General features: G+C 37.8%; 2 protein-coding genes across 2 annotated transcripts in view; both read right to left on the bottom strand.

The window, feature by feature from the left end:
• The window catches only part of nup153 (nucleoporin 153), an 18496-nt gene extending 2182 nt beyond the window's left edge, over positions 1 to 16314 (bottom strand). Inside the window, exons 1-21 of the mRNA XM_044137940.1 lie at positions 16166 to 16314; positions 11389 to 11614; positions 11008 to 11283; positions 10784 to 10923; positions 10117 to 10245; positions 9836 to 9952; positions 9664 to 9705; positions 9536 to 9589; positions 8570 to 8713; positions 7555 to 7607; positions 7223 to 7355; positions 6972 to 7130; positions 6786 to 6884; positions 6605 to 6689; positions 6385 to 6486; positions 5291 to 5935; positions 5010 to 5189; positions 1739 to 2659; positions 735 to 1139; positions 418 to 630; positions 133 to 316 (exon numbers count right to left, since the gene is read on the bottom strand). Of these exons, the coding sequence (XP_043993875.1) occupies positions 133 to 316; positions 418 to 630; positions 735 to 1139; positions 1739 to 2659; positions 5010 to 5189; positions 5291 to 5935; positions 6385 to 6486; positions 6605 to 6689; positions 6786 to 6884; positions 6972 to 7130; positions 7223 to 7355; positions 7555 to 7607; positions 8570 to 8713; positions 9536 to 9589; positions 9664 to 9705; positions 9836 to 9952; positions 10117 to 10245; positions 10784 to 10923; positions 11008 to 11283; positions 11389 to 11614; positions 16166 to 16294 (4436 nt within the window). The 5' untranslated portion in view covers positions 16295 to 16314. The remainder of the gene's footprint in view (positions 1 to 132; positions 317 to 417; positions 631 to 734; positions 1140 to 1738; positions 2660 to 5009; positions 5190 to 5290; positions 5936 to 6384; positions 6487 to 6604; positions 6690 to 6785; positions 6885 to 6971; positions 7131 to 7222; positions 7356 to 7554; positions 7608 to 8569; positions 8714 to 9535; positions 9590 to 9663; positions 9706 to 9835; positions 9953 to 10116; positions 10246 to 10783; positions 10924 to 11007; positions 11284 to 11388; positions 11615 to 16165) is intronic.
• Positions 16315 to 18122: 1808 nt separating this feature from the next.
• On the bottom strand, positions 18123 to 26670 carry ptdss1b (phosphatidylserine synthase 1b). The gene is made up of 13 exons (XM_044137936.1): positions 26353 to 26670; positions 26184 to 26275; positions 25127 to 25171; positions 24928 to 25052; positions 24278 to 24436; positions 23665 to 23816; positions 22571 to 22712; positions 22319 to 22431; positions 22021 to 22086; positions 20800 to 20899; positions 20263 to 20316; positions 19837 to 19906; positions 18123 to 19144 (listed from the first exon to the last, which is right to left on the bottom strand). The coding sequence occupies exons 1-13, from the start codon at positions 26523 to 26525 to the stop codon at positions 19047 to 19049; spliced, it is 1389 nt and encodes a 462-aa protein (XP_043993871.1). The 5' UTR covers positions 26526 to 26670; the 3' UTR covers positions 18123 to 19046.
• Positions 26671 to 26753: the final 83 nt, after the last annotated feature.

The raw sequence follows: 26753 nt of genomic DNA, 5'->3' as shown, positions 1-26753 counted from the left end.
TATTTTCACATTTAAATACTTGATTTGAACTGAAATAATCAAATGTTAGATTGCACTTTATTACCAATATGTACAATATGAATAATGATGCACTTAAGAACTTTCTACAGGAATCGAGCAACAGCAGCCTACCCTATGTTAAATGCTGGAGTTTGTGCAAAGTTGAAACTGCCACCAGCTGCTCCTGACGGGGGTGCAATGGGGGGATTGGCGGAGGGGGCAGAAGGCGCTCCAGATCCAGCTCCAAACGTAAACACGCCTGAAGAGTTATTTGAGGCTCCAAAAGCACTGGCTCCTCCAAACTGAAAGCCTCCACCTGATTTAAAACAAACAAAAAAGAATCAAAAATGTGAATTTAATCATGGAGGAGAGTCGGTCTGCAGGTTGATGTGAATTAAAACCCAGAGGATGGCTCACTTGGTGCGGGGTTGGTGCTGGAACCAAACACAGGTGTGGAGTTGTTCTGCTGTCCAAACGTGGGGGCAGCGTTGGGTTTGGTTCCAAAGGTTTGGGTAGAGGTGGCTGGGAAGGGGGATCCAAAGCCTGATGCGAAAGGAGGATTCTGGTTGGCACCAAAACTTCCTGAAGGAGCCGAACTGAACACAAACGGTGACGGGGCTGCAGATGGAGCTGGAAATAATGACAAAAAAAAAATGGAAGAAAAGGTGAATACTTACAACTGATAACACTAATATTCAACAGCGGTTTTAGACGCTTTAATAATAAACGCAGACCTGATGAGGAAGCAGCAGGGGGCGCTGCTGCGGCTCCAAAGGTAAAAGAGGGAGCAGCAGGAGCGGGAGCAGACGCAGCGTTGGCAGAAGCGCCAAAGATGAAGGGCTGAGTCGGCGCCGGACCCGGGTTCAGCGGAGCACTGGACGGCGCCGCTGACTGGTTGTCATGATTCTGTCCAAACATGAAGTTCTTAGCAGGGGGAGCGTCACCGGTGGTGGAGGGAGGCTGGCCGAACACAAACGTGCTGGGAGCTGAGGAGGATGAGGACGAAGTTCCGTCAGGTGCTGGTGTGGAGCCGCTGCTGGCGGCGCCAAACATGGCGGTAGTGGCGGATGACGAGGTGGTGGCGCTGGGCGGGTTATTAGCCAGGAAAGAAAAGGCCGGTTTTGGAGCAGCAGTGGAATCTGTGCAGGGAGACACCGACACCGTCAGCAACAATGTCTTCTGGTTTCATAAACTCTTGAGTTGGTATCACTTTCTAAAGAGGAGCAATATTAATAAACCAGAACAGATTGACAGAAATGTAGGTGTTCTGTGTAATAAACTGGACAATATGGCTAAGAAACGTATCATAATATGTCAGTCAATATCAATAGTTATTGATTAGTTTTTGATACATGGAATCCTAGCAGACTGGTGGCGTGACAGTTTCCTGTTTTATCCATAGTTTTCACTGGCCAGATGAACAAACATTAAGTAGGTTTGAATATCTGATGAATGAAGCTCTTAGAGTTAAATGGGAACATTGTGATAAAGAAAAAAAATTAAAAGAAGATTCAAATGGAGATTAATCTCAGAACGAAGGTTTACGAACTGTTAAATTTCACCATTATACCTTCTAACTTTCCTAAACTAGTTCCAAGTGAGTCTCAACCACAAAATCACAAACATAAGGACTTATAATCACAGAATTACAAGTTTTTTTCCCCAGTAAAATTCAATATACAGTTTGAGAAACCAAACCATTCTGACAATTTGATATAAAAAAGCTGAACATTAATACCTGCAGGAGTTTGTCCAAAGCTGAAAGACGGCTTTGAGGCTTCTGAAGTCGACGTTTCACTCTTTTCTGCCTGTTGGCCAAATGTGAAAGCCGGCGGCGGCTGATCTGTCGGCGCACTCGGCTTGCTGAAGGAGAAGCCGCCTCCCGAGGGAGCAGCAGCAGCTTCTGGTTCCTTTTTCACAGCACCAAAGACGAAGGTCGCTTCCTTCTTCTCCTCTGGCTTTCCGAAGGCAAACGTTGGAGCCGCCGGCTCCTTACCTGCCTGTAAAGATCCAAATGTAGAGCTCACCTGTGGTGCGCCGGATGCCACATTCGGATCGCCTAGTCTTCCAAAAACAGACCCCTTAGTGGCGGCCGTGGTGGTGATAGTTGATGTGGTGTCATTTGATGGTCCTGCTTTGTCACTATTTCCTTGTGAAGAAGTAAGAGGAGTCAAGGTAATAGAGGATGAAGACGTGGTGGTGGTTTCTGGTGTTTCATCTGCCGATTTAGTCAGTCCAAATGTGAAGCCACCTTTAGAAGAAGAGTTACTTTTTGTGGTGGATGACCCACTTCCAAAAGCTACTTCGCTGCTGCCTCCAAACTTCAACCCAGCACCCGCCGCTGGCTGGTCCGACTTCTTGTCATCGTTGGACGCAGCTCCGAATTTGAAGCCCTCGGAGGATCCGCCGAATTTAAACCCTGAAGAGGCAGTAGTGTCTTTAGAGGACGACTCCGAGGAGGAGCTTCCGAACGAGGCTCCAAATTTGAATCCTCCTGACGATGATGACGATGATGAGTCTGTAGTTCCAAACTTGAAACTACCAGATCCGGCTGTGCTGTCCGACGTGCCAAACGTAAAACCCCCAGTATTAGAGGTAGAAGAGCCAAAAGTGGAGGTCCCAGAAGCTCCAGCAGCTGAGGAGCCAAAAGACCCAAAGGCTGAGGAGAAACGGAGAATAATGTCACCTTTAGGATATTCTACATCCACAAAGCGTCTTGAAAATTCAAGGAACCTCAAAAGGGACAACAAATTCATTTTAGCGATTAATTCAATTTTTTTTTATGTCGAAGATTTCATTTTCAGAAAATCTGGATTTTTTTCCCGCCCATCAATGCACTCCTTGGGTTTCCATATTTCAGAGTGACATCAGCGCGTCAAAGACAGACATCTTGTTGCTTGCTGCTTTGCAGCTCAATTTATTTGGACTTTGAATTTAGATCAATCATAAGACGGATTTTTACATTTCTTTTTTAATTACGAGAATAAAAGTCATAGTATAACAAGAATACAGTTGTAGCAATACAACAGCAAAGTCGAAATAATGCAAGAGTAAAGCTCTAATTATTACCGGAATAAAGTTGTACTATCAGGAGAATGACGTACAACAAATAAAAAATTTAAATGAGGAATGTTGATCATCTTGTGAAGTTATATTTTGGCATTTATAAATACTTAATCTCTTAATCACTATCAAAGTGCTATTATCAGTAGCAGGACTTTGAAGCAATTGTATAAACAGCAGTCTATTTGGAAGAAAGAATCAGAGATTTTTATCTCATTAAGATTACTTTTATGCAATTTTAGGACAATCTGGTAAAATTGTGCTTTATTCTGCCAATATTCTTGCAACTAAAGCATTCTAGATGCCTAATAATAATCCTAATAATCAATCAGAAGCAAAATGAAAAATTTTGACAGCAAATTTTTTTTCATTTTTAGCCTTTTGACTAGAAAGTCATTTAGTTTTGGCCATAATTTAGTTTTCAGAATTGTTTTAGTCTAGTTTTGGTTGACTAATTATAATAAAATTTTAGTTGACTGAATATGCAATCCATTTAATCAACAAAATAATTTTTAATCAATTCACTTGAAATACTAATCATGTCTTTTTTTTTTTTTTTTGCATTCTTCATATTTCTTTTTTGCTGTAAAGCAAAAATAAACACCAAACATGTAACAGTTAACCTATTAAAAATGAGATTGACTAATATATCAGCGATCATCTAAACTCAACATGCAAGACAAAAGACAATATTCCACTAAAAGCACAACGGGGAACAGAATCAATAATAACAATGTTCCACCATATCAGAACCAGGAGATGATTCTGGAACATCAGTGATTCTGAGCTCTGTGTGTCTGCAGTGTTGCTTTCCTGTCTGATTTCAGTCATTTTCAAACTTTCCTTGTCTTCATCCTCACTGATGCCGTTCAGCCAGGGACGTGCACCTACTCATGTCTGTATTTTTGTTCCAGTTTTCGACTTCAGGATGTGGTGAGATTCTGGCTGGACGTTTATAAAAAAAAAAAAAAAAAAAAGGTGCAACCAACAAGAGGAGCACCATGTGGGTCGCCTGTTTCTAGGCAACCGTGACAGCAACAACTGCAGTGAGCAACTGCCAACCAGCAACTTTATAGCTGCTGGTTGGGTTTGATGCATGTTTTCCAATGACACATACAGTCATATTTTCAAATTTCCTGTCAACTTTAAAAATGTTTTTACTCAAAAACACGATAGGTCGTTGGATGACTGTCCTAAGGCCTCTACCGTCGGGCTTAGCAGGTTTCCTGAGCTACATTTCAAGATGACCTTTTACACTTCTTTGAACAGGTTAGGTTAGATCTACGGGCTGCACAAAACATGTTCCTTAATCTATTTTTGCACAAAATCAATTTTCGATAATGAGATTTCAGTCTGGTCAGATCTAATCGTTTGTCTAGACACCATAAAACATTTAGGCTGAAGTTAGCACCCACGTGTGTCAGAAATTATGTGGAATTTCATAGACGAACCGCATTACTGATACGCTTTAGCTTTTCACTCGGATTACAAACGCAATAGGCAGAAATGTCAGACATTTTGGATTTCTGGCAAACCGCTCACTAACATTTTTGCCTATTGTCGTCTCGTCAGTATCAACTCTCAGACATCTTGTCACATTTTGTCCCTGTGTTTTGTTTTTTTTTTGTCATCGCAATGAAAAAAGGGGCATCATCAAAATAATTTGGTTCTCGTCATCTGTACCAAAACCAATGCTGCACTTAGGGTATAGATGTGAACACGGTTCTCAAGAAAACACATTTCACTGACTACATATCCTGTCAGAACAAAACCTCTGTAGATGTCTGCAGATTTCTCTATTCGGTAAATAACTGATTTCTACATGTTTATGTTTCTACGTGTATGAGCCAAATGAATGAGAGGGGCTGACTGTCCATTGTGTGCAGCATTAGTTTCGTGTGACTTTTTGGTTATTAAACATTTAACTATAAAATGTCTGCCTTTACCTTTGGGTTCCACTGTAGCTCCTGGTTTGGTTGTCTGACAAGCAACACATTTAACATTAGCAGCTTTGTTCTGAACCATGCAGGTGTCACATTCCCATGATCCTTCTGGTTTCTTGAACTGCTCTAACAGAGGAAACGTTGGGGCACTGCCGGCTGCTGAACTGACGGCTGCCGAAGCTCCTGTTGGTTGGTTTAAATAGAAACATTGCTTTTCAAAACAACCCAATGCCGAGAGAAAGAGAAATGCACGAGAAGCACGACGGTTATGCTGTGACTAGTACCTGGTTTAGAAGCAGTGCACGCCACACACTTTGTGTCCTCAGCCTTGTTTTGTACCAAACATGTTTCACATTCCCACGCACCCTCAGGTTTTTTGAACTTATCTCCAAACCCACTGATCCCTGTGGAAACTGGGTCTGAGGGTGTAGATGCAGTCTTAGCAGCTGAGAAGTTGGGGGGGAAAGTGAGCGACGGTTTGAGTCCCGTCCCGGGTTTGGCCGTTTCACAGGCCACGCACTTCACTGCGTCAGCTTTGTTCGAGACCAGACACGTGTCGCACTCCCAGGTTCCTGCAGGTTTGGAGAACATCGGGCTGAATCCTGTCGCTGTGGAGGCGGTGCTTGTGCTGCTGCTCTGTAGCCCTGCTGAATGGGCAGGAGTTTTTTTGCTCTCCGCTGATTTTGGCGAGGAGTTTGGCTTTGGGGCCTGACAGCAAACGCACTTTACTTCCGATTGCTTGTTCTGAACCAAACACACGTCACAGCTCCAGCCCGCCGAGGCACTGGGCAAACCACTAAACCCTGATGGCGAAGGTAGCGAAGAGGAGAAGCTTGTGGCAGGTGAAGGAGTGGTTGTGGGTTGGGTGGGTGTCTGCTGGGAAGTGGTGTTGGTTCCAGGGGAATTTTGAACAACTGGAGAAGCAAAACCTAGAAGGAATGTTAAAAAAAAACTTTAAAAACTAACCACCAGGTGAGTTTCTCATAAGAGCATGTATCTATTCAAACTAAATAAGTAATCACTTATTTCTTCTACAAAAACAGATGTTTCAAATGACGTAAAAAACATTTCCAAAAAGCTTTCATCATTCCTTTAGTTTATTTTTGCACAAAATCAATCTTAGATAATGAGACTTCAGTCTGGTCAGATCTGATTGTTTTCCAGACATCATAAAACGTCCTGAATTCAACATTGAATTTGTTGTCAGATAAGATGGTAGTGCTTGGGTGAGCTAACATCACTCTGAACTATGGGAAAACCATGAACCGCATTAGAGAAAGAAAACTTTCCAAAAATTCATCTTCAAAAATAAAAAATTTGAATAATCAATAAGATCGAATTATCATCGAATTTTATAAATAAGTGAACAAATTCCCACCAGGTGACTTAAGAAGATCCAGTACGCTGCCCTGCTTCAAGGTCTTAGCCGGTTTGAAAGGTCCTACAAATTCTTCTGTGCTCTTGCTTGCTATAGGTTTCACTGTAAAACATGAACACACACCAGAAGGCTCACTCCGTTTCATGATTTTTAATGACACTCCAACTTATAGAAATGTTGCTTAACAAATGTTTCAGAAAGATGAGGAAAAGCTCCTTACCAGCTGTTGCTGTGGGTGCTGTCAGGTTTCCGTTTGACATGGAGGGCGCCAGCTTTGCTACAGGTGCACTAAAGGTGAAACCAACCTACCAAGAAAGAGAAAATATATATGTTTACATCACCCCTACACAGGCAAGAGCAGAAACGAATGAGGCGGCATCTAAAGAGATGAAATAACTCACAGCAGGGGAATAAGAAGGTGGGCTGGCTGCAGTTGCCTTGACAATAGGAGAGGAAAATGTGAAAGGTGCACAGGGTGGTGTGGAGGCCTTTGGTGGATCCTGAGGGCAGAAAACGCGACACGACTGTTTTCTGCAACACTTCCAAGGATCGGCAGAGTAGAAGGAGGTGGCAGACGCAAAACCAACCTTGTTTGTGAGCGTCTCCTTCGCAGGAGTAGTGGATGTGAGGCTGGGGGCGGAGCTAACAGAGGTGGCAGGTGGTAAAGATGGAGAAAAGCTGAACGTAGGCAAAGATGATTTGTTGATTGGTAGTGAAATGCTTGGAAGGACCGGTGCTTCAGCCACCTGGAGACAGAAAGCAAACATTCATAAGTGTGTAAATAGAACTTGGATTCATAGCCCAGGATAATAAAATACTATTTTTATTACTAATTAACCTCTTCTTCAGTGCGTTTGGAGGAAGGTCGTGCTGTTGTCCTTTCTCTCCTGATTTTACCCCCTCCGGAGCTCAGGCTGCTGGCTGCAGGGGTGCTGGACAGAGGGTAGACCGGGTCACTGAGACTCCTTGTGCTTGATGGCAGATAAAACATAATTTATGTTAGTTAAACACACAGTAACATACATTTCTAACAATGTCTGTTATTAGAAATGTTGTGGTTTGAATCTGTGACTTTGAATAAGCAGCTGTAATATATTTTGTATGAGGAAAAACTACATAATCACAGCTTGATATTTATTAACCTAAATGTGTTTTTATCATTCTGTTTACCTTTGAGATGGACCTGGGGTTGCTTCAGGTAGCTGTGGTGATTGTCTTGTGGGCTAAAGGGAGAAAAAAGATGAGTAAAGTCTGTTTCCAAAGACTGCGTGTCACTTCCAGGGTTTCAAAACATTTGTTACATGAAAAGAACACAGGAAGGAAAGAGGAGGTACAAAGGACACGAGAAAGGGAAGACAAAAGTAAATAAGGAAGATGCAAGAAAGGAGGATAAATTGAAATGAGGAGAGAATAAAAAGAGAGAAAAGGTAGAAAAACTTCAGGTAGGAAGGAAGACGATGGACAAATACATTTAAATGAAAGGTGTAAGTTTATGGAACAATGTTTACAGCAAAATAAAACAATCTAAAGCTTTCTGTATTTAAAAGAAATTTGAAAATTATTATGACGAAGCTTCATAGTATTGAATAAGCCAATGTTTTGTTATGTATTTGAAATATGTCTGTAATAGTCTTCTGAGTTGAATACATTTTTTATGTGAAAATATAGTTTATACTTCTTTCTGCTCCATGGTTTCTTTTAGTTGTTACATAAACTGTTCATATTTATGATTGAGTGGATGATATGAATAAAATTTATTTCATTTATTTCTTATGGCTTTCGATCAGAAAGATAGGCAAGGTATGAAATGAGGAAGAAAAATAGGAGATGGAGGGAAAAAAGGCAAATGAACGGACAGAACACACAAGAGAAAGACGAGTGGAAAGAGGAAGGACAAAAACGAGGATAGTATCTACTCAATAAAGGAAGGAGTGAATGACAAATCAAGGAGGGCAGAATCAACACAATTTAAAAAGGAAGCAGAGAAGGAAGGAAAGGCACATTTAGAAAATGGGATGGGGGATAAAATCGGGGAATATAAATATTTCTCCATGTCTTTTTTTTCTATACTTATCCAGATCACAAAAAACATGGCGATCAAATTTCCTATTTTCCCCGCCTGTTGTTTTATTGTGACAGCATTACGTTTTGTTGAAGTTCAACAACATCGCTCTGAGCCACTTACCGTCTTTTCCCTTGGCGTCCTGTCCAGGGCTCGGGTGAGTCCTCCAGGCGTCAAAGTCGGCCTGAAAGACACGGATCGATTTCCTGAAACAGAAGCTGCAGCTGGAACCACGAGTTTCTGCACGGGAGGGAGGTTTGAGTCCATCTGGGGAAAAGGCAGCAGAACAGAGAGGAAATAAATAACCAAACAATGAGCCAGACGGGCCTTCTCTGATCTGTATTCAATATGGTACGTTTAATAAAAACATTTTATAGCACTGCAATGAAACAATTCAGCTCTGCTTTAGCATAATCCCATCTGGCAAGGTGAATTTACCCCAGCATACATTATCTAATTCATGAGCAAGACGTTTCACTCAGATTTACGACGATCAGGATGTAATTTAAAGAAGCTATTACAGAGCAAATGAGTTTACCGTTGAGCTAATTAAGGAGCAAGTGTCAAGTTTACTTAATATAACTTTGATTAATTCAGAAAAAGTGTCAGTGTTGCCATAATTTACAAAAGAGGGGAAGACTACCAACCTATGGTTGGGATGAGCCTTGAGAGCTTAAGTAAAACATTGTTTCATCCTTCAAATAAAATAACAGCTGTGACAGCTGGGAATGCTGGACGGAAAGCAAACTGAACCAGGCACCAACGCATTAGACCAGCTCACAAATGTCTACAAACAGTGGACTACACTTGGTGAAGAACAGCTGGATGCTCATGGCTGTTTGGGGCTCCAACAGGCAGCGGCAGACAATAATCGTCTGTTTATATGCGTTAGCTAAACAGCTAACTGTTACCCATTGGATTAAACCACTTGTGGACACGCAGTTTTTCCCAGACAGACAACAACCGATTAACTTCAAGTCTCCATTAATTCATTTGTAGTACTCTGTCTTTTTTTTATCCCGTTCAACATTGCAACATAACCTTTTCATATTAATGGATCACAAATTAAAATAAATAAATTCTACTAACCCGTTTCTTCTTCGCCTGGTGACGGGGACCGTCTTGGTTGAAGACGTCCGTCGACTGTAATGAGAGTTAAATTACATCAAAAAGTGACTCTGAACAGACGTTCCTGATATAATGAGCTGAAGACTTACTGGAGAACGACTGGGTGAGGCTGCTGGGATTCTCTTTGCATCCTGTTGATAGGGGAAAAATAAACATATTTTTATTACTTCAGATGATTAAAATCTGTCATCAAGTTCTACCGCTACAAAAATAGATATTTACAAATCTAAATTTGGCCTCGAAGCATCTGTGTGTACTCACAGCCAGTGGGCTCGACATGCGCTCTAAAGACTGCAGGATGCGCCTGGCGGTGGCGCTGGTCACGCCGCAGGGCTGAGCGCCGGCAGGCTTGGCCTTGATCTGTCTTCTCACCGGCGCCTACAAATCAAATGGGCCGCTTTAAATCTCTAATCCAAGTTCAATCTGAAGTTAATACGGAACAGTTAGAACGCTAAATGCATACGAAGGGTGAATTGAGCTCTGATGAGATGCCACTCATCTGGTTTTGAAAGAAAACATTGGCTCCAACTTTAAAAGATCACCTGATATGGAGTGCCAGGACGACCGCGGGAGCTCCTGACTGCAGCTGCTCCTCCATACGTGGTTTTCCCAGGGTAGAAAGGTGAATCTCCAAGCTGGCTAGAGTTCAGCAGTGTGCTGTTTAACGTTGTCTAATAGAAAAGATTGAATAAGACATAAGAGTAGTGGTGGAAACGGTTCCATTTTTTTTTTTTTTTTTTATCTGGAACCAAATTTAACTGCAAACAAATCCAACACAGTATATAAAAAAAAAAATCAGTTTTAGATATGGTTGACTATAAAACTGACCTTTATTAATGATGTACAAACAACTCTAACAGGATTACAAATCATCAATAAATAGCAACTTTACCATATAAACATTAAAAAGCTTTTATTATCCCATGAACTTCATTGCATTTTGTTAAAATGTCACAAATTCATTACAAGCAGTGTATTATAAGCCTGGCGGGCCACGAGGCTTTACTTGTGCCCCCACCAGGCTAAGCATAGCTTTATATATCAATATAAGTATATATCAATGCTTTTTCAGTAACATATAAGGATGAGACAATGACAATGATCAGATTCTCCTTATATTTACATTGATATTTTATGTAATATGTAAAATGCTTTTAGGTCAACATCCTTGATCCCAGCCCAGGATGTAGATCGCCGTCTAATACTTACATTGGAGGAGTTTCCAAACACAGACAGGTTGAAAGAAGGCTTTTTGAGACTGGACTGAGACTGCTGAGGTCCAGAGTTTGTCCTGTCCATCTCTGGGGACCAAAGCTGAGGAAGTGATGCGGTTTTTGAAGTTGGGACATCTGAAAAAACATAACATACCTTGAGGATTATCTTGACATTCGCAGAGATGTTTTTAATAAAGTCCCTATATATTCGACTCCTACCCTTGTCAGATGCACGGGAGGAGAACCCACTCGTGGTGGAGATGTTATCGTCTTCGTGTTGCGAAAGGTTGTCCTTGATTTCTTTGACCAAAGAGAAGCCTGTGGAGAAGGGGCCAGGGGCTGAAGAAGTGGAGGGCGGGGAGAAGAGGCTGCTGGAGGCCCCCATTGTAGGGGAGGAAGCATCCAGCGGGGTAAAGTGGAGGTGAGAACGACTTATAGGTGGTCGAGAAAGCACATACTCCTGAAAGTTCAGGGTTGCTCGGCTGGTCGAGGGTTCTGCAAATGAAGCAGAAACCACAAATAAGCTTTGAAATAAATAACCCCTGCAAAAATAACACTTTTCAGAAAAATTTTACATAGGAGACTAGAACAGCCCCTTGCCTGTATTACTGGTGCTTGGCTCTGGGGAGTCGCGTCCATCAATGGGAGGAGGTCCCTCTTCATTACCATTAGGAGGAGCAGGAGGAGGAGGTGATGGTTGGCAGTTCTGCTCTGTCCCTTGTCCTGTCTGTTCTGCAGGAGTGTCTCCATTCTTGAAGTATTTCTGCAGCCAGGAAGGAACGATGCTCTTCACTGTGTCTGTCACTCGACTGATGAGGCCTGACTGCTACAAGAAGAAGAAACATGACAGAGAAAAATACTCTTAAAAACTCATTTAATTAATAATAATAATAATAATAATAAAAAAGTCAAAATAAAAAGTAAGTTCTATGGTTTTATGGATTAATTAGATGTTTTTTTTAAAGAAGCAAAGGAAAAAACCTTTGGTGTATATATCATTCCTTTAATAAAATAATCACTTAATATTTGATGCTTTCATAAATTCACAATGAAAACTCCAATCTTATAAATTTGACTTTCAGCTTCTAACATTTAGAAAAGGCAAAAATACTGATGCCTATAAGTCAAATCTTAGATCTGTAATAAATGGAAAGATTAATCATTCTAAATAATGTTCCTCTTTATAATTTTTGATTTGCAAAAGACTGCAATTTTTATTATTTATCTGAAGTTTCCCCTTTAGGAAAGAGGCCCCATTTAACAAGCATTGTGCAAAACAAACCAAAAAATCTCAGTAAGACGAAATCTGGGTCAGGCTATGTGTCAGTCCCCCTGTTCCCAAAAAAACCCTGAAGTACTGAGACTGATCTGCACAACACCGAGAAACACTACTGGATTAATTCTGATCATTAGTCAAAACTCTTCAATCTGGTGCAAATCTAACCGTAGCATTTCCAACATTAAGACGTTCAGGCACTGGGCTGGTAAACAAAGCACACGAGACAACGTTGAGAAATATTTTTTTTCCACTGAATGAAACAGATTTGGAGAAGTGAAGGCGACACAAAAGGACAAATACAACCAGAAACGAAGTATATCCCATCAGAAGATTACTAATTATGTATCTGAGAGTTAAGCTTTGTAAATTATTCAGCAGCTTTGTCTAGTCATTCGGGCTGAAGCCCAAACTGCAGAAATACTTTTGCTTCTTTCTTTAGCTGATATCAGAGATGAGTCGCTGTGAGAATGTCATGGATGAAAAAAAAATATCCATGCCTAATATGCAGAACTGTATTAAAGAGCTAAGAGAAATACAACGTGGTGATCACTTATTTAAAGCAGAAAAGGAACAATTATACAAACTGCTGCTAAAAGTATACAACACATTTATTTTTATTACAGCTGCATTAGCGTTACTCTATGCTTCAAACATTCAGAGAAAACTCTGGTGTCCGGTAGATTTCCAGCATCACATTTAAAAGATTTTAAACTACATGAGCGACACGACGGAAACAGCTCTGAAATGGAAACTTAGGAAAACCTTCATATAAACCTGCAGTAAGCAGATCATAACTATCTGCTATTCGGGTGCAGGACCCTTCACTTTTCTTGAAGGGAAAAGTTTAATGAGCTGTCATAGATGGCCAGCGCATCTCGTTATAAGGTTTTTACACACATAGAAGGTTTTAGCACTTGATAAGAGCCACATTAGCCTCTTCCTCCAGGCTTATCTATGATGTACACCTGTGGGTTCTGAACTTTCCACATGATGAAAATTATGCATATTTAACAAGACAAGTGCAACTAGTTTGAAGTACGGAAATCACTTAAGTCCCAGAATACTTAAAATGATTGTTATAAACATCTTGTACATTCCTCAAAATGAACACTAAAGATAAGGGTTTTATATAGGGACGCACCATATTAATATCGCTACTGTCCGATATTTATTTCCATTTTGTGCTTTAGGAGGGGGATTGGTCAAGTGACATTTACTTGGACATGTAATAGTGATGCAGCCCGGGATTATGAGATGCTTTTCACAGTGGGCAGGGAAATATATGTGTACTATTGGTAAATATCGGTTTGCAGCCATAGCAACAATGTTAATGTTGGATTTCGATATTGGTGCATCCCCATTTTTTAATAAATGTTTTGTGGATTATCCTTTATGCAGCCACATAATATCATGTTCAAACAAAAATGTAATGATTCAACGAAATATGACGCTATTCGGAAATTGGAACAACAATTTAGGATGTCTCATCAGGCCTGTTACAATAAAGAAATAAATCAATTAATCGCATGACAAATTAAAAGAAACTCAATCATCTTCATTTACTTGATTTATCATTTTTCTCTTTACTAAAAACTGAATGATATTAGTTTTCAATCTGGTGTTTTAGTCTCAACTGTCCCTTTTTTTGAAAGATAATTTTGTTTACAGAGACTTCATAATTCATCTTACTTGTTGTTTTCTTTATTTATTTAGGATATTCCAGATGTCTTCCAGTTCCAGTGTTTAAATGTTCATTAGAATTTAAAATTTATTGATCTTTGCTTATGTTATTGTTTATCGCAATAAGTTCTGGGACAATTTATCGCCCAGCAAAATGTGACAGGCCTATCATCGTGACAGGCCTACCTCTCAATGACAATTTTATAATTTCAGCTTTCTCTTGATGCAAATATTTCATGCACTTAAGTCAAGTCACTTTCAAGTTCAATACCGCAAGCTTAATTTTAGACACAGTCAATACATGCAAACTTTATTAAATTTTATCAAAAACCTGTGTTAAACATAGTGAGCAAAAGGAAGAGTAAATAAGAGCAGGTAAGGTCCTTCACTATCTGGTAACAGAATAAGTAAAAGAAAAAAGAAAAAACAGTGATGAATAAAAAGCAGAAGAGTGACAGAAGTTTATTAATACAGGAATATGATCCAACAGACAGAACTGAAAACTCCTGACGACGCAAACAAAGCTTTTCACACGTTTAACTTTCCAAAGATATCAGCTGTTGAGTGAGTTTGATCAGCTCTGACTGGTAATTTCTGATCAGAAAAAAAAAAAAAAAAAAAAGCATCAGCACTGTAATGAGAGTGAAAAAGGTTCAGATTTCTATTTTTTACAGTCAATAACAATTGTTTTAGATTTAATATCTATAAGTGAATCTTTCTCTTAATCTGGAAGATTCTACTATCTTTGAAGATTTCCACATCCGTTTATTGCCAACTATCATTAAAATCACTGTTTTATAACTTGAGACTGACGAGACTATTGTAAACAGGATGTTAAGATAACGATGAATGATAGGTAATGAGTGCAGATTTAACAAATAGCAGGTATGTTACTATCTGTGAGCCACAGCTTCTGTTTGTGTCTCAAATTTAATTTATGATTACACTACTGGCTGCAGAATCGCCTCATAAATGTTTATTTATGAAAATTTATGAGAATGTGCAACTACAGGATATTCAATCACTTTGTAAACGCTCAGAATTTAATTTGTCATTGGTTTTTTTTTTTCCATTCCTAGTAATGAAAGAACCAAGAATTTATTGTTGAAGTTTTAATGGGACAAAAACTGCTTGAGTCACCAAAAGATGAAAAGATTTTTTAATCATCCAAATGATTTAGTTTATGCTTTAAAGTGCCTGTATACCAGACTTCATCTGATGTGAAGTGTGTGATGTGTTTTTGTTTTAAAGCAGAATTTTTGATGACAGTAATTTTTACAGCAACAAATGAAATGTCATTTATGAATGTTTCCTTGGGTTTTCACTGGTGTATACATTTTATTTTTAATTAAGTATTTTGGTCACGTCTTGTCATTCATATAAATGTTCAAATTATCCAGAATTTAATTTGTTAAAATGCTACTACAAATGCCGACAATATTCTTTTAATCAAATTTCAAGTGATGTCAAATGTTTTGACAACGCTGAAATATGTTTAGATTGTTAACATCTAATGAAAAGCTGACTACTGAATTATGTGCACATTCTTTAACGGGTTACAATAGCACGTATGTAGTGGATTATTGTAACATCACATAGAGCTTGATAAATCAAAGTAGGTTGTCCAATATTCGTAAGACAGCGCAGGGTTTTCGAACCGACAACCCAGCAAATTATTTGGAAATTTTCTGCTTTTATGAAATAGGTATATAATGCAGTTACAACGGCCAACATCACGAAGTACACACGAAATGACTGCGGTGTCTGGGCGCCAATTGATCCGGGAGACAAACATGTGGGTCCCCAATCAGCCAGAGATTTCTCTGCGCAATTAAACTGGCTGAGGTTTGGCTAACAGATGCTAATGTCCGAAATATTTTTTGCACTCTTTGTACACAGCATACGTACTGAAAATCATTGCGCCTGGTTTTATGTAGGTATTATGACCAGCTATACAGTTTTATCAGTTGTTCCTGCTACACTAAGAAGAACCAAATACAACAATGCGGCGTTCATATGTGCTAACTCAAGTTAGCTGTATAGGCTAATACTTTAAATTCCACTTCCTTGCTTTATCCAAACTTCGTAAACAATTGTAAACTTAAACACCGATTCGGGGTAATTTTGTTCAACTTGTCATGTGTGACATTTATTAGTAAAACTAGCAAATGTAATGTTTAACTTGTCTAAGCGACACAGCCCCGTGGTTTGACCTGTCAGCGCCTGCTGCTGCTAACCTCAAGCTAGTTCGTTAGCATTTCATAAACGAGCTAGCAGCGCGTGGAGGCCATGAGCGCTAACAGAAGGCCATAAAATGTCTCCAAGAAAACAATAACACAACCCGAAGAACGGTGGCAACGCGATCACTGCGATGTACTTCACATGGGCTTCTTATTTGAGAACTTTTATTTAATTTACCTGTTTACTCTTGGCGTAAGGTTTAGAAGCGATGTGATATCTCCTGCTTCTGATTTTCCCTCCACCCGTGGCCGCCATGGCTCTTTCGTCTGACTGTCTATCGATGTTTCGGCGCCGGATAGCTGTCATCCAGGACAGCGGCCACCTGCAGGGGAATTGTGGGAAATGAAGTGCCTCAACCTAACAAAGGATTTCCATATTTGCTACGCCACAACTGGGTTAACCAGAGGTGAGTAGAGTACATAAAAAATGCACTCCAGTAAGAGTAGCACTACAACATATTTTTATTCAAGTAGGAGTAAAAAAGTATTCTCTAAAAGCCTTTCTGACGATCGATACAGCTGATTTAATATTTTATAATGATTTCATCAGACAGACAAAAAATATACTTATTTGCAAGTTTTGGTGTTTTCAATACTACAATGAAAAACAATTACACCTGATAATAGAAGCAAATAAAATATTTTTGCTATTTTTTTTTCAGTATAAAACTTGTTAGAGTTGGTATGTTAGAACAGTGTAAAATACTTCCCAGTGATAATAGATACTTTTTTTCTGCATGTTTTACTTGACCTCCAACTTGCACAACAGGCTCTGCAATGAAAATATTTGAACAACAATCTGTGTGTACAAACAAGATATCGGTGCGTGTATGTGTCTCAAGCATTTTTGGTTAAAATGTTTGTCCTTAATTGAGTAAAGTTGCTCTCAGTGGGTAGAAAATCCAGAAATTTTACCCTAGTAGCAATACTTCATATTAATACAATTCAAATAAAGTAAAAAGCTTGGCGTGGTAAAATCACTCATAAAAGTATTTTTCTCAAAAATGTACTCAAGTAAATGCAACTCAGTAAATGTATCTAGTTAGCCACATCTCAAAATGACAAAAACATTAAAAAAATAAAATAAAATTCAGAAGCACATCCACAAATCATTAAGTGAATAAATAGAATGAGCTCATTTAACAAAATTTTTAAAAAATGTTTAAATGTCAGTCAATTTTCACTTTGATAGTTTTTGATAACAGCTACAAACAGATGAATGAAATAAAAAGTGAAATCAGAAAAAAAAAATTAATAGCTTGACATCTTCTCTGTTATTTATTCAGCAGATAAGCATGTTAGAATTATGGGAAGAATCCACCTACCCATCCAATATCCAAACCTGCTCATCCTTGCAGAGTCACCAGTTGGCTGGTGCTCATCTCCAGCAGTCTAGTGATGGAGCTAAACATTGGACAAACCTGGAAGAAAACTTGTTAAAGTTTGCAGTAGACTTGAGATTGGGGAAGAGCTTCAACCTTCCAAGGCTAATGAAACTAAACTTACAGCCAGACCTACAATGTTCCATATTTAAAAATGATCCAGTAAAAGTTCAGGCCTAAATTAAATGCAGAATTTGCAAGTAATGTGATGTTCCAAACATGGAGCTGGTTTTTCTTACTCTGACTGTAAATTAAATCAAAATCTTAGATTGACAGAGTACAATTAGTTTTATGTGCTTAGTTTAATAAAACTCATACTAGTAATTATTAAGCTTAGTACATTTTAACGTTTTTTTAATACAGTGTATGTAACTATCTGGTTACAGCTGTTTTTTTTTTGTTTTGTTTTTTTTGCTTGATAGTCAGATCAATTGTGAACCTCAAAATCCAAAAATGATTAAATGCTTGGTTTTGGCCGGCCGTTGTGCAGTTTTATGTGAACGACAATTTTCTACTATAGCACGAATGTGGCTTGACCAAACAAGTGCTGCAATTGGGGCTACATTTATACATGCATGTATGGTAAAATATGCAAATGTGCAAGTGTACTGCAGTCTAGTCTCAATTTTAAAATAATCAAGCCAGCAGTTCATATGAATCTGACTGCAGATAATGCCAGATATTTCATGTTGCAGAGCTAAACATGAACAGAACATCCTTTTAATGTAACAAAAAAACAATACATTATTCACATTTTCATGATTCACAAAAACAAACATTTATTCCACGTGATCATTAAAACTATAGAAGAAGCAGAATAGAAACATTCATATCACCTCATGGAGCATCATGTTTACAATGCATCTATCAATATAATTTTTATTACATAAAGTGTTATTTCACTGTAAGAAGACATAAGTGTTTAAGGGACTCAAGTATGTCAGTGCTTTGGACATTTTGTGCAGTAAATGCAATTTACAACATAAATAACTAACAATGTTAACAACTCAAGTCCTACCTTTTGTTACAAACCACATACATTTTTCCATTCAAGCTGTTACCTTCTGATCCTCTTTTACATGTCAAAGATACCACATATTGACAAATTGTACAAAATTAGTCACAATAAAACACACCGAGCTTATTGGTTTAGTAAAAGTAGCTTAGTCTGACCTGTAGTGAGTAAACAAAAACTTAAAAGTGCAGCTTTCATTGCAGAAAATTGCTTAAAAACCTGATTAACTGTCTCAAATACAAGTGCAAAATTCAGTTTGACAAAGAAAAACCAATTCACTAGAATAATCTACTTGACTAATTTTAATATCTTACAAAATGTTAAATATATACAATGCAAATTGGACAGGAGTGCAAAATTTAAGATGCATGCTGCTGTGAAACAGTCTTAAAATAGTGCTGATGGTAGAACAGTCCAGTGGAGCCTGTTTTCTTTTTGTTCATATTTTAACATCAAAAACTACAATCATGCAGGTCCACAAACATTTTGTTTCTGGCTCTCAAACATATTAGAATTATTAACTGAATATTTTAATGGCATCTTTACTACAGCTCTTTGGTTTTCAGCGACTTATAAAACCAGTGATACAAGAGTAAATATCAATTCAATTTGGCATCCAATAAAAAAATAATAATAAAAAAGAATATCTCAATGCTTGTTGTTCATTGTTTCTTTTCCTCTTCGCTGGTCACAACTCTGTTCCTAACAAGACACTTCCTCTGTCTTGTTACCTGTGAAAATCCCAATGAATCTTTCTGGTCTGCAGAGAAAAAAAAACACGGCAATAATAAATATTTTATAGACAAATTCTGTAAAAAGCAGAGTTACTGACCTGCAGGGGCGCTGCCAGGAATCTTGGCCCCCATGACAAAAAATTAGATGGGGCCCCCCGGCCCAGCTGCTGTTACAATTTTTTTTCTCTTTGACCCACAAAAAGCATCATAATTTTAAAGGCTTGCAACTGCCTTGCTTTCTTTGGTCCAATACTGATACTAGGACAATATTTACTGTTCATGAATTTTACATACAACATTTCACAAGAAGGTTGCTTACATTTTTTCTATTACTGAAAGGTCTCTCCCTACCAGCAACAGTCATAGGCAATGTGCAAAATATACATAAAGCAACAGTAACCACCACAGTCGTTCTTGTCTTCTACTGACTGCTGCTGAACACCGTCTCCATCAAGTGCGCTAAGCATTAATGAACCATTTCAGGCAGATCCAGGGGAGAGTTCAGTGCAAATATGGATGTGTGCTTTTTGGTCTGGGAGTGGTAACTCTTATATTTTACTGATAAAAACAATTTTAGAAAACACAATATGATTAATTTTGTAATTAACAGGGCCCCATTTTATTTAATTTCTATTAAAAAAAAATTGTGGAGGGCCCCCTGTTGGTCAAGAGCCACTGGAATTGTTCTAATCCCCCCCCATACGGCGCCCTTGCTAACCTGTGTTTTCATCGTGGCACAAGGAGGCCGAGTTAGAAACACCTGCGTCCTCATCTTGTAAAAAAATGCTCTGGTAACAAAAACACATTCAATGACATGGTGGCCTTTAAATTCAAATGAATAAAAAACTTAATAACAGTAATAATAATGCATTTTATTTGTCAGCATCCTTCGCAACACTTTGCAACATTAAGCACACAAATTAAACAGTAAAAAAATGTCTATAAAAACACTAAAACCTTAACCAATATCTTTACATATTGAAAATCAAAACCACAATCTCACAGTTCATTAAGACATCTAAAAATTATCACCATAAACAAGCAAGCTAAAATTGTAATAACATATCATAATCATCATATTAAAGCTACTGCAGTGTGTGTAGAGAGTTATAAACAGGCAAAGTCGTAAAAAGCAACATCTTACCTTATGTTGTTCAAACCAAACCATGCCATACAGACACAGGAGTGTGATGAGTGCCTGAAGAAAAAGAGAATAAAAAGGTCAGTGATAATAAATTTTATTAAAGTACGAGGTGGGGTGCACTTAATGTTCAGCGTTTAATTTGTAAAACAAAAAAAACAACAACAAAAAAAACATAGGCATCCATTTTTCATTCCTGCTCAAAATTATGCACTACACTGTGTTGATCCATCATATAAAATCCTATTAAAATATATTGAACTTTTTGGCTGAACTGTGACAAAATGTGAAAAAACTTTAAGGGGAAATACTTCAGCAAATCACTGAACATAAAACATCAACAGGAACAAAAAAAGAAAAGTCTTATCTTCAGACATCAGTGGTTTCCACTGGGACACATTTCTAACCTTCTACAAATTAACTACATCCCATTTGACCTAATCTCAATCTGATCTGCTCAAAATAAAGAGATTTCTAACGATTGGATCTACTGATCTACTAAACATAAATATACAAACATAGATGAATATATATTCTTACCAGGCAAAGAAACCAGAGAACCACATACAAAATTTCAGTGTGGGAAAACAAATCAACACCAAATTTTACACAAACGAGAGCTTCCAGGAATGCAATGGCCCTGCATAAAAAAACAACAAAAAAAACAACATACAATCAGACAAATAGTGTTCTTGAATGTAAACATTATACTGTATGAAACAGTTACTCCCTCTTTTGGCAACACATTCCAACTGCAACAGCGCTTCAGCCTGGTCGTAAAAGTCCACAGACCAGTTTGTTGTGTTACTCTCCCACCCCCTCCAGCTCTGAGCTGGAATGCACTGCTAAGCATTTCCTGCTGACGGTGAGACCTCATCCTGTTGCTATAGCAACTGGCTCAGACTGAGGGCATAAGCGTCTTTGTGTTTAAGGTGAGGTCAATAACGGCATAATGTCATGAATTTTAATTGAGCAGACAACAGCCTGTGTTGCGTCTAAATTCTCAAAGTTGTTCTACATCTGCAAAATAAAAAAAACGAAACCTAAAGAAGACTTGTGAGATCGTTTTGAAATGTAAAATATGCCGGCTACATTTCTGAATTTTTTCATAAGTGACTGTTTCTGTATTTTTTTTTATTACTTTATGACTATTACCAAAACCAAAGCTTGTTATAAGCACATTCCCCTATTAACAGATCCAAGGTAAAAAAAATAATTAATTCTGCACACAAGTCTTAAAATAACTACCATATCATTACTTCATTGTGGCAAATTAAACTAAATTACCAGTAGTAATTTTCTCACAGTCATTCCCTGCCTTGTAAAGATCACACATCTGATTTACTTTAATAGGATGGTCCTTTGTTTTTCCCATTTTGAGGAGTGGATAAGAGGCCTTTGTATCATGACAGGAAATCAGGAAGTCTTGAATAGCTAATTTTAAAATGTTTTGATCAACTATTAAAAAAAAGAACTGAATTAAAAACATGTTTCAGTTGCCATTATTTTACATTCATTTTAAATAATTGTGCTTTTGTTTCGAACAACAACAAAAAATATCCATTAACATAAATTCAAATCTTGGGTTTTGTGTAAGATCATGGAACAACAACATAAGTTAATTTCTGTCTTATGCTTAAGGGCGGAGTTGATCCCAATAAGCAAGGAACGGTCAGCGTCAGAAAATTATTTAATTGGAGAAAAAAAATACCTTGATCACAAGGGGAATTAATGAAAAGCTGACATGAAAAAGAAACTTACCCAAACACCCAGCACTGCGTACCAACCCGCTTACACCGAGTGTCTGTCAGGTATGCATAATACTGCCTATAAAATGTTGAGGAGGAGATTAGTAAATAACAAAAGCATGACTTATATTAATATAAGAAGAAAAATTTAAAAACACAATAATGTACATCCATAAGCTATTTCTGCAGTGTAGATTTATTCCACACCACAACAAGCTTTACACGTTTTTGATTAACCACAAAATAAATTATCTAATCATTAATCACTCTTTTTCAGACAGTACTAATATTATAATGAAGATTAAACATACCGCACAGTGGGTGCAGTGATAACTGCAATTAGCAGGATACGACACCAGCTGAGAGGGTGAGAGACCTGGAAGACGAAGATGTGCTTCAGGAAAAACGTGTTCAACTCTGTCAGCTGCAAACAGAAATAAAAGAAAGAATTGTTGTTAATGGAGTTCTCAGGAATGCATTTAGGTGAAGAAATTTACTATTTGATGTGAAAGACTTTAACTCTATTACAGTTGTTTTTGTCAGAAAACAGAAGGGAGACAAACCTGCCATAAGATCATGAAAAGGTAGATTCCTGCCAGTCTCTGGGAGGAGGAATTTGGATCAAACCAGCGCACAAAGGTCCAACTAGCTGGTGTAAACTGAAGCACAGCTCGCTTTATCTTCCCCGTGGTCGAGTGGATTTTTCTGAACAAAAATAAGACAATAGTAACAATGACTCACATCTTAAACAAGTCCCATTAATTTAAAATATCCCCAAATGTACTCCAGGAAGACTACAGGTACTAGCAGATGTTTTTAGTCAGAAATATAAATGATATTCAAAAATATTACAACATTTCCAAGGGCTTAGGAACTTTTCATGCATCAAGAGTGACATTAAAATTCTTTAAGCCAATTTAAAGTCCGAACTCTTTCCTATGCAGGTCAACATAAAAGTGCTTGCAGGACATAAAATATAATTATTTTTAATACGAGTCCAGAAATAATTTTATTGTGATTTCGTTTGTACCCCCCTCAAAGATGTTCTAAAAATGATAAAACCAAGTAGATCTGTGTATAAAATGCATCTGAAAATCATTGTAAATGGCTTTGTACTTGTATAGTTCTTGAAAAGACAGATTTTAACACCTCATTAAAAGATAGGCATATTATTTTGTCATCTGGGGGGGAGGGGGGGGGTCAAAGGTTGTCTGTTTTATTTATTTTTTTGTTGGTTTGGTCATTCTGTGGCTTAATAGCCAGCATTAACAACAAGACAGGGATATGTGTCCCTCTTTCGTTGAAAACACTTCCAGGTTTGCTGAAGGCATGTCCCAAAGTCTACTTTCGAGTGAAAGTGCCTGGGTATTTGTGGTCCTTCTTACTATAATATGTAGTATGAAAGAGAGAAGAAGGTTATTAAATACTTTGTGTAGTAGGAACTAAAATTTAAAATTTTTCTATCAATTTTAGCTGAAACCACCAGTAACAGCGAACCAACTTTGTACCATTCTTTAATTGCAGCATAATGCCACCCACAATCATGGCCAGGGTTGCAACTGGCCCCCAGGCCACACTTTGGACATAAATGGTTTAAGCTACTCAGTATGTGCTCTTACTACACTGTATGATATGAAAAAATAAAATGAATACTGACTTGGTGCTGCCCCAGCGATAGATCCTCATCTCCAGGAAACGACAGGCTGTCATCCCCAGCCAGATTCCTCCTCCATTACACAACAAGATATCCAGAATCAACTGATCCCACCAGCACTCTGCAAAGTTTGGCAGAAGGTGCATGAAGAAGAGCTGTGAAAAGTGACAGAGAGCAGAGTGAGTATACAAAAGCTTCAAGAAGTTGTTAAAACTTTATCTGTCCATCTATCTATCTATCTTAATGAGTTGAAAGTTTACACCAACTGTGAATATGGTTGCAGAATCATGCTGAAACCATGTACAGTGATGAAGAAGTAAAGTAAACATGTGGAGTAAAACTCTACTGGGAATTTAACTGAAAAAAGTCCAAGTTAGACAAAGGATGAATTAAAAAGCCAGTGTGCGATTCACACTTCTGCAATAAGGTATTTACTTACTTATTTTTTTATATGTTTATCAGGGGTCAGTAATTTTTTTAAGTGATGTTCTGATCAGAAACAACATATCTTTATATGCACTTAACATCTATGTGGATACAAAGCACATTCATGGCCAAATAACTCAAGATTACAACAGTAAGATTAAGCCAGTTGTTGCCATCTCATGTAGGTCACCTCAGTGAGTTCCCAGGTGATGCTGATTGTCCAGCAGAGGCCGTAGCTGCGGATCAGCAGAGCCTTCAAGGCCCATCCGGCGAAGTGGGCGAATGCAAAGATGTCCAAATGGCTGATGATGCGCTTCCATGTTATGTCAGTACAGTTTGTAGCATATTCCTAAAGAACAAACAGCATGTAGTAAATAGGTACTGACCAAATCCCTCTCCTACATCCTTCATCGAGAAATATTTCATTTAATTATCCTGATATATCTATCTGATTTGTTCTTTTGGAAATTTTATCAGAATATTTTACATGTATTCTTTTTTTTTATTTTTAAAAAGGTTGTATTTATTCTTGTTGATCAGAAGTGCCTCCTCACGTGGTGATAGCATGACAGAACTAATCTGAACACATTTTTATTAAACATAAAACCAACTTTTTGTGCAAAAGTGTCCTGTAGTTCTATATCCAATTGAAAAGGTTTTTACTTATAAATCATAAGGTTGTTAGGTATGATAGATTTGGTGCACTTTTATTTAGACAGACGTCTAAAGAATGGGCAAAGTAAATTCCCTGGAAAAGAGCTAAATGGAAGAGGTATAATTCTTCTCTTTGCTCTGGTTGTTCACATGTAAATGAAAGTTGGTGTTGTAAGCTCTCCTTACCATTATGTCAACTTCCCGTTTGGCAAAACGCAGATTTGGATCCATCCAATACATCAGAGTCTTCACTTGTTTCCAATTGAGGAAGATGAGAAAGACAAGAAACAGGAAGTAGAGCACACTGAGACCTATGAAAGACAAGAGAATCCGGTGAGAATTCAGGAAAAAATGATTTGTATCTGTTGAAAATATTCTGACTCACCAAACACCATTCTCCATATTGCAGGGTGAGGTCTTATAAAGGGCCCTAGCAACAAGAGCATTAGTTACTTCATTAAGTGTGCTTTTTATGAGACAGATATCATAGGTGCTGTAAATAACAGTGGTTTAACAAAAAATGCACAAATCAGGCCCTAAATTGTGAAAATTATAGTCTTTTGGCCATAAATGTTAAAAAATCATCTATTTGATCAAATAGTATTAAATTAAACACTAAAATCTGTAATATTTTAAAATATAATATGAATATAATTTTAAAATGTAATGGGGGAATCGTTTTTTTCCCCCCCATTACTGACATTTCTGATACTTTGTCTATAGCAGACAGGTATTATATTATATTCTATTATATTCTATACGTATTTTAAAAAGCCTCAATAAGATATAATTGTCTAAACTGTAAATCAAAAGAAATAAGTATTACATGACAGATTCAAAAGAAGTTACTGACAAAAAAATTCCAGTACTGTGTTAAAGTCTTGAGCCTTTAGTAACCATAGTAGCGATCTACTGAAACATCAGATACTAGTCAGGAGTTTAAATAATGTAAAACTTGAAAATCCAGTGTTGCTCGTGGCAGTGGGTGTAACAATGTGGAAGGTCTTGAGTCTTCATTGAAGAACAGTGTCTGTAACCTGACAGTTTATTTTAATGTCTATTAAATTATTGTTTTATTTAACAATAATTCATATTTTTTCAGAATTAAGTTTCATTCACAGTTACTAAAGATAAAGATGAATCTGACATAAGATGGTAAAGAGGATTTTCAAAAACTAATTAATCTGAAAAGTGCCACAAAATCTCAGGCTGATGCATCACTACTATTGTCCTGGGTCTTTCTCAGCTTTAGACACACACCAGATAGCAAGTTTCTGCTGAAACCGCTTTAACAGGTTTCAAGAAAGTCTGGCTCCTTGGAAGCAAAATAACAGGAAATTCTGGATGGTTTAAGCGACAGAATTTAAGCCTAAAGCACCAAATAGTTGATTTACATTTAATGCCACTTGAAACACTATTGCCAAAGCTGTAATGTAGCTTACCATTTGGAAAAGCCAGTACGCTGATGACCATGAAGAAAAAAACAACCACTAACACACCAACACGGATGTTGCGGTCTTGATTGTCATCTTCCCTGTCAAAATCAAGTTTCGCCCATTAACAAAAAAGGTTGGCAGACAACTTTTAACAACAAAAATAAATGTCGTTTACCTGGTGAAGGCAAAGTACATCAAACTGAGCAAGGTAGCTGTGAGAAGGGTGATGGTGTGTGGTTTGTAGAAGAAGTGAACGGAGATATCATCCACTTGTTGCTCATTTATCATTCGGAAATGTAGCTTAGATTCTTCACTATTCGATGGAGGGCGAGCTGCTGTGGTTTCCATATTACTGTCCTTAACTTTTTCAGTTATTTATATCGATGTAATTTTAAGAATAAAAACCGAAAGCTGAAGAACTGAATTTAGGAACGAAACTCCTCAGCACTCCGTCAGGAACCATGTGGGCGGACTTCAACACTTCTGAAAAATAGAGGGGTGACGTGAATATTGTTATGGCAAGTGCTAATAAGAACCAAACATATTAGGAGTTAGAATTTTACCTTAATTGACTTG

Source organism: Gambusia affinis, linkage group LG14, assembly GCF_019740435.1.
Source record: "Gambusia affinis linkage group LG14, SWU_Gaff_1.0, whole genome shotgun sequence".
Classification (NCBI taxonomy): domain Eukaryota; kingdom Metazoa; phylum Chordata; class Actinopteri; order Cyprinodontiformes; family Poeciliidae; genus Gambusia; species Gambusia affinis.
Note: the sequence above shows the minus strand (reverse complement) of the source record. Positions and strands in the feature narration are given on the sequence as shown.